Source organism: Thalassophryne amazonica, chromosome 10, assembly GCF_902500255.1.
Source record: "Thalassophryne amazonica chromosome 10, fThaAma1.1, whole genome shotgun sequence".
NCBI lineage: Eukaryota > Metazoa > Chordata > Actinopteri > Batrachoidiformes > Batrachoididae > Thalassophryne > Thalassophryne amazonica.
This window is the reverse complement of record NC_047112.1, coordinates 37,382,083-37,389,531: the sequence shown is the minus strand read 5'-3', so window position 1 is coordinate 37,389,531 and position 7,449 is coordinate 37,382,083. Positions and strand designations below refer to the sequence as shown.

The window sequence follows — 7,449 nt, the reverse complement described above, 5'->3', positions numbered from 1 at the left end:
TCCTTCGCTAGCCGAAGTTGCTCAGCTAGTTCTTCATTATCTCTTCTGGCCAGATCCAGTGTGTCACAGAAGCTCTTGTGCCACTCTTTGGAGCCTCTATAGCCTGTGAAGGTCCAGTCGGCTGACTTATGGTGGGAGGGGACGGTTTTCAGTGGACCTCGATGTGTAGGCGGAGCCTTCAGGTCTCTCTCTTTATCCTCGTCTGCCTCCGTGTCACTGTTATTTGTGGCCCCCCCTGCTGGTCGTGGTGTGCGACCACTTACTTTCGGACTTGGAGACCTTGTATGATCCATTTGACAGACTGAGGACCTGTCTCCTTGTGGCTCTCGAGCTTTTAGTGTCAGTGTGAATTTGCCCTCCACATCCATGCCTTGGTCCTCTTCACGAGTTCCTAATACAAATTGTCCAGCTGTCTTTCCCATATCATGACGTTTATATGGGGGTGGCTCTGATTCCCAGCTCGGTGCACTGGCTTTAGTCTCTTTGGATCTTTCCTCTGTCATTTTTTCTCTTTTCTGCTGTAGCCTCTGTGCTTCCTGCTTCTCGTCTTTTTCTGCTATGTTTGTTTATTAGTTTTCTCTCTTTGAAATAATATCTACCTTCTCTGTATTTACATAGCACTCTTCTCCTGTCTTTTCTTCACTGTCTGTTTCACACTTTCCTCTCTGCCTGTCATGCACCTCCCAAGTCCTCCTGTTGGGTCTAAATACCTCCCCCTCGTACTCTTTCACATTAATCTTGTATGTCAGCCAGCCTGCAAGTTCTCACAGCTTTACACAGATTACTCTCCACTCTCCCACACACCAATCTTCAAAAGCTTTATACACAAAAATTATTAAAAACAACTTTCTATATATCTCTATCTAGACTTCTGCCACTTTTCACTCCGCGGCTTTAAACAACCTTTTTATTCACTTAACACCAATGTGTTCTGTTTAAGCATGTATCTCTTCTTCACGTTAGACAGCTTCTCCGGCGCTGTCAGCAACTTCATATATTACTTTTTTCAAGCCCTCTTTGAGCGTACAATATTTCATTTACTTCTACGCCTTACCGCGCCTCGCGTGCGTATCCTGTGCTTAATATATTATTTTCCACCAGCTCCTTTCTGAGCATACAATATTTCATTTACTTCTACGCCTTACCGCGCCTCGCGTGCGTATCCTGTGCCTTTCTGCACTTTCTTCTGCCTTTTTTTTTTTTTCACTTACTGAGCTCCTCGTGAGCTTAATGTGCCTTTGCACTGAAAATATTCTCTTTTTCTTTTCTTATAAAAAAACTCATATTACTGTGTACTTAATTACTTATTCTTCTCCCACGCCCCACAAGCGTGTATTTGGTGCCTTACTGCACTATTTTCTGCTTCATTAATTCTCATGTATTCTGCACTAACTCTCTATTTATTTTATTATTTTTTTTATAGTTTTTCTCTTTTCTTAAAAAATGACGTCCTTTATTGAGCTCTTTTACTTACTGTGCTTCTTTGCACTTTTCTCTTTAAATCTCTTTATCACGTACGGTATTTCTACTGCGCCCCCTCAGGCGCTTATCTTGTGCTTTCTCTGCACGTATTCTCTTGTTAAACTCTTTTTTCTCACTTATTTCACTTCAGTCTCTGTTAAACTCTTTAAATAACCTTGTATTACCTTGTATCTATTTGTCAGTATACTCCCCTAAATTAACCCCTACAGCGCATGCTATCAGCCGGCACGTTAGTAACGAATTTCAACACCAATTATTCCCCAAGCATCCAGGTTAGTTCTCCACGCACTCTTTCCGCACCAGAGTTCATGAACATTCCTGAACTTTCACTCACATAGACATTCTTTTTCCCGGGAACACACACACCTTCTGAGCATTTTATCTACAAGGCCTGATGATTTTCAATCTTATCTTTTTTTTAGTCTCTTATCAATTTTCTTAGTCCAGGTTCTTTTGGGTAAGAGGCAATTAAAAATATCACCTGTCAACTTGGGCGGAAATCCAGACTCACTCCTCCAGATCGTGCAGAAGTTATAAAAGGTTTCTGCTTACCTTTTAGTCGTGATCACTGTTATTTACGGTCTGGAGGGATGAGCTGGACTGCCCCAGGCTGCCGGAATGCCCCTGGACCCTCCTGGCTGGCTCGCCAAGTTCTGTCGCGGCTCGTCTTTTTGGTCTTCTCAGGATGTCGTCTTTTAGATAACACAAACTAATTGCAAGTGATAGTTTAGTGATAGAAGTTTATTTAAGCCTTCGACACAAAGCTTAGACAAACTGAGTCCTCTAGAGAGACTGAATATGACAACCGCGCTCGTCTATTTATTGGAGACCCGCGGGCATCGCTCCTCCTTTGACTTTTTTATTTATTTCATTCCCAAGACATGGTTTTCTATTGGAAGCGTCCTCTAGTGAACCCTAAGCAGGTGTTAGGCCATTATTTCAATGTGACAAATGCTCCCATTAAAACATGAAGGATTTACAACTGATTTTTTTAAAAGACCTTCAGCCACAGGTGCAGCTGGCCTGAGGCCCCCTCCGCACGTGGCCTCAGCCACACGTGCAGCTGGCCTGAGGCCCCCGCACGTGGCCTGCGGGAAAGCACCTAAAAGGCCTTGGAAAGCCCCTGACAGACTAAATGACTAATAGAGCCCTTTTTTTGGGTTGAACACCTGCTAGTTCAACCAGAGGACATACAGTTCGGATCAGGACACTTGATAGTTCATCACAGTTCAAATATGGACCTAAAAATTCTTCTACACTATTCTCATGAAACGAATCTCAAAATGTGTTTCAAAATCAGAATTCAAGGAGGTTGATGACACCATAATCAACATGGAGGCATACACAGCGAATGACAAGAAGCCTGACTCAAAGGGTAATTTTTGTCATGAAATGGTTAAGACAAATCAAACCTAAGCAGTACACGTGCAGTACATCCTGAAAGAAAGCAGTTGTGCATTAAAGGACAATACAGTGTATCCGGAAAGTATTCACAGCCTTTCACCGTGTCCGCATTTTGTTGTTACAGCCTTATTCCAAAATGGATGTAATTCATTTTTTCCCTCAAAATTCTACACACAATACCCCATAATGACAATGTGAAAAAGTTTTTTGTTTGCTATTTTTCAAATTTATTAAAAAACAAACAAACAAACAAACTAAGAAATCACGTGTACTTAAGTATTCACAGCCTTTGCCATGAAGCTCAAAATTCAACTCAGGTGCATCCTGTTTCCATTGATCATCCATGAGATGTTTCTACAGGTTAACTGGAATCCACCTGGGGTAAATTTAGTTGATTGGAGATGATTTGTAAAAGGCGCACACCTATCTACATATAAGGTCCCACATTTGACTGTGCATGTCAGAGCACAAACCAAGCATGAAGTCAAAGGAAATGTCGATAGACCTCCGAGACAGAATTGTTTCGAGGCACAAATATGTGAAGGGTATAGAAACATTTCTGCTGCTTTGAACGTCCCACTGAGCACAGTGGCCTCCATCATCAGTAAGTGGAAGAAGTTCGGATCCACTTTTCCTAGAGCTGGCTGCCTGTCTAAACTGAGTGACTGGGGGAGAAGGGGCTTAGTCAGGGAGGTGACCAAGAACCTGATGGCTACTCTGTCAGAGCTCCAGCATTCTTCTGTGGAGAGAGGAGAACCTTCCAGAAGGACAAACATCTCTGCAACAATCCACCAATCAGGCCTGTATGGTAGAATGGTCAGATGGAAGCCACTCCTTAGTAAACGGCACATGGCAGCCCACCTGGAGTTTGCCAAAAGGCACCTGAAGGACTCTCAGACCATGAGAAACAAAAACTGTTTGGTGTGAATGTCAGGCATCATGGCTGGAGGAAACCAAGCACCATCCCTACAGTGAAGCATGGTGGTGGCAGCATCATGCTGTGGGGATGTTTTTCAGTGGCAGTAACTGGGAGACTAGTCAGGATTGAGGGAAAGTTGAATGCAGTATAATGTACAGAGACATCTTGGATGAAAACCTTCTCCACAGTGCTCTCGACCTCAGACTGCGGCAAAAGTTCACCTTTCAGCAGGACAATGACCCTAAGCACACAGTGAACCTATCAAAGGAGTGGCTTCAGGACAACTCTGTGAATGTCCTTGAGTGGCCCAGCCAGAGCCCAGACCTGAATTTGAATGAACATCTCTGGAGAGATCTGAAAATGGCTGTGCACCGACGCTCCCCATCCAACTCAATGGGGCTTGAGAGGTGCTGCAAAGATGAAAGGGCAAAACTGACCACAGATAGGTGCACCAAGCTTGTGGCATCATATTCAAGAAAACTTGAGGCTGTAATTGCTGCCAAAGGTACATCAACAAAGTTTTGAGCAAAGGGTGTGAATACTTACGTACACCTGATTACTTTTTTTTTTTATTTTTAATCAATTTGCAAAAATTTCAAAAACCCTTTTTTCATGTTGTCATTATGGGGTGTTGTGAGTAGAATACTGTGAATACTTTTCAGATGCACCGTAAGTGTTGCTAACTACATCACTTTTATAGCGACAGCTATCTACCTACCTAAAAACTGGCTTAGCTTCAGGCATCTGTGTTCTCTGACCTCATGAGCTTAATTGCAAGGAGGCTGTAAGTAATGCAAATCTGACTTTCAGCTTTTGACCATGACAAAATTATTATTTCATAATTATTTGCATGCCTGGAAGACACATTTTCACATATTTAGCACTCTTGTGATCATCTCAGTCTTCAACGTATATATTTTCAGAAGAATTAAAACCATGCGTCAGAATGTTGCAAGCAGATAGTGTGCTCGCTTCCTAAACACAATATTTTTGGTTCAAGGCAGACATTACCTCATTCTCCTTTTATGACGTTTTTTTTTTGTGCAAATTACAAGGTTTATATTGTCAGATTTACAGTACAAGCTTGTAATTTCAAAAACAAAACAAAACAAAAAAACAAAAACAACACAACACAAAACAAAACTGAGCAGAGAATGGGGTAAAAAGTAAGACCCTTCGGCTGCTCCCTTGTGTGCACTTGCGGTTGCCACAGCAAATCTGAGGTGGATCTGCATGTTGAATTGGCACAAGTTTTATGCCGGATGCCCTTCCTGACGCAACTCCACATTACATGGAGAAATGTGGCAGGGGTGGGATTTGAACCGCGACCCTGCCACACCGAAACCAAGTGCACTAACCACTTGGCCAGAACAGAGAATAGGGTAAAGGCTGGCAAAATTATAGTAGGGTGGCCCAGTGGTTGTAAATAGTTTTGTCAATTGTGTCAGTAGCATGGCCCAAGCAGAGGCTCACCCCTTTGAGTTTAGTCTGCTTGAGGTTTCTTCCTCAAATCATCAGAGGAAGTTTTTCCTTACCACTGTCACCTGTGTGTTTGCTCTGGGGGGTTGGTAAGGTTAGACCTTACTTGTGTGAAGCGCCCTGAGGAAACTTTGTTGTGATTTGGCGCTAAATAAATGAAATAAATTGAACTGCTCAGTGGATGCAGTGCAGAAGGTTCTCTTTTCAAACCCCATCCCTACCCGTTCTCCATGTAATGTGGAGTTGCGTCAGGACAGGGCATCCAAATTGTGCCAAACCAATATCCAGATCCACCCCAGTGTAGTGAAATGTATTCTTATTTTTTGAGCGCATGTTGTATAAATGATGAAGAAAGCATCTATGATAAATGCTGTCGTTCGTATTAACATTTGGAGAAAAAACTGTTCGTGTAAAATTCCAAAGTCACACTGCAGGACTTTACATGTGGTAACCACAAACCACCTGAACTTTTTTTCTCTTCGTCCGTGTCAGCAAAGCTCCGTTTTTGAACCTGCGCTCCCTCCTCTTAAAATAAGCAGAGGTGGGTGCGTGTGTGTGCGCGCGTTGGGGTGGAGGGCTCCTCCGGCCGTCCCACCTCCTCTCTCTCTCTCCCACTCAACACGATCCAAAAAGTTACGGAGCGCACCGCGGAAACTCCGCGGCACACTTTCTGCTTTTGCGCCGCGCGAAAGGACGCAGGAGAAACTGCAGTACAAAACATAAATAAACAAAAATAAACAAATAAATCAGCGATTAATTAAATAAATAAGGAGGAGCGCCGGGAGCAGCGAGCGAATGGACGGAATGGTCCTCCGGTGGAGCGGAACATGTGAGCCCAAAGGCCACCGGTAACTTTTTTTTTCCCCTTTCACAGACGACGGGAGGTGAGAAGAGCGCGCGCGCGCGCGCTGCGTGAGAGCTGTCACGAGTGTCCTGTCACGTCCCCACGATGGTGTGTGTGCCGGGATTCGGCTGGGTCCTCCTGGGCGCTCTGCTGCACCCCGTGGCACCCAGCTGGGGCGCAGACCGACCGGACAGACCGAGGCAGTGCGACGCGCCAAAGTCGGTGAGTCGCGCTGCGCGCTGAGTGCACGTGCAAGTCTCGAAACCATGCCAACCGGATTATAAAACACATTAAAAATTTTGCAATTTGATATGATGCGGAAATGTTTGGAGCCTTCAGGCCCAGACATGGACTTTTGGAACACTTTGAAAATAAACCGTGTGAGTTATGGGTCACAGGTTATGACCATAAAAACATAAAAAACAAAAACAAACACTAAAATTATGTAATATTATTGCACTAGAACAGATTACTAATGAAATAATGAGACACGGGTTAAGGATAAATGTTACATAATAATAATAATAATAATAATAATAACAACAACAACAACAACAACAACAACAATAATAATAATAATAATAATAATAATAATAGTGTTAATAATAATAATAATAGGGACTTTTACGATATTAAATTGGGCCAAGAAAACATACAGTTTGCATGGAAAGTTTCCCGAATGACCAGATTTGTATCTTAAATGTAAGAAGTTGCCAATAGAAATTGTCACCCAGATTTGCAACTGTTTATATGTGACAGATCTAAGCGGAACACCCATGGGTGACTTAACTTTATTTGGAAAAAATTCACAGCTATTAAAACACTCATCACAGATCTTGATAAAGCTGCACATTGTTTGAATGTTTTAAAGTGCAGGAGTTCAACTTTCTGAGCCTGACACGTGAATGCTCCTTAGAGGAGTTAATTAAGCAATTCAGTGTTTCTGAAAAACTAAATGAATATGTGATCAGTAATCTGTGGTTAAAAGACCATAATAATGGATTTGCTGTTAGCCATCATTGGAGACTTTGTGCTCCTTAATAATGTGATTTGTAATGTATCGGTACAATGGGCTGTGCTTTCTGTTAAAAATAATTGTCCCCATAAAAAAGGAGCTGTGAGCATCCTCCAAAAAAGTCCTGCGGCGCTTACAGAACTCTTCTGTTATTGGGATCAGCAGCAGTTTAACTATTTAACTATCTCTGCACATTTTAATTAATTAAACATGCATTATTGTCATTAAAGGGGACATATTAAACTGTCACCAGGTGTCTTACAGATATTACATGTTGTCAGAAATTCCACATAAAACTAAGGCAAT

At 42.5% G+C, this 7,449-nt stretch overlaps 1 protein-coding gene across 3 annotated transcripts in view; it reads left to right on the top strand.

Annotated features, from left to right (window-relative positions):
- Positions 1-5,971: 5,971 nt before the first annotated feature.
- trabd2b (TraB domain containing 2B) overlaps positions 5,972-7,449 on the top strand; it is a 245,133-nt gene continuing 243,655 nt past the window's right edge. For all 3 annotated transcript variants that reach the window (XM_034179803.1, XM_034179805.1, XM_034179804.1), the window contains exon 1: positions 5,972-6,350. In XM_034179803.1, coding sequence (XP_034035694.1) covers positions 6,234-6,350 — 117 coding nt within the window. In that variant the 5' untranslated portion in view covers positions 5,972-6,233. The remainder of the gene's footprint in view (positions 6,351-7,449) is intronic.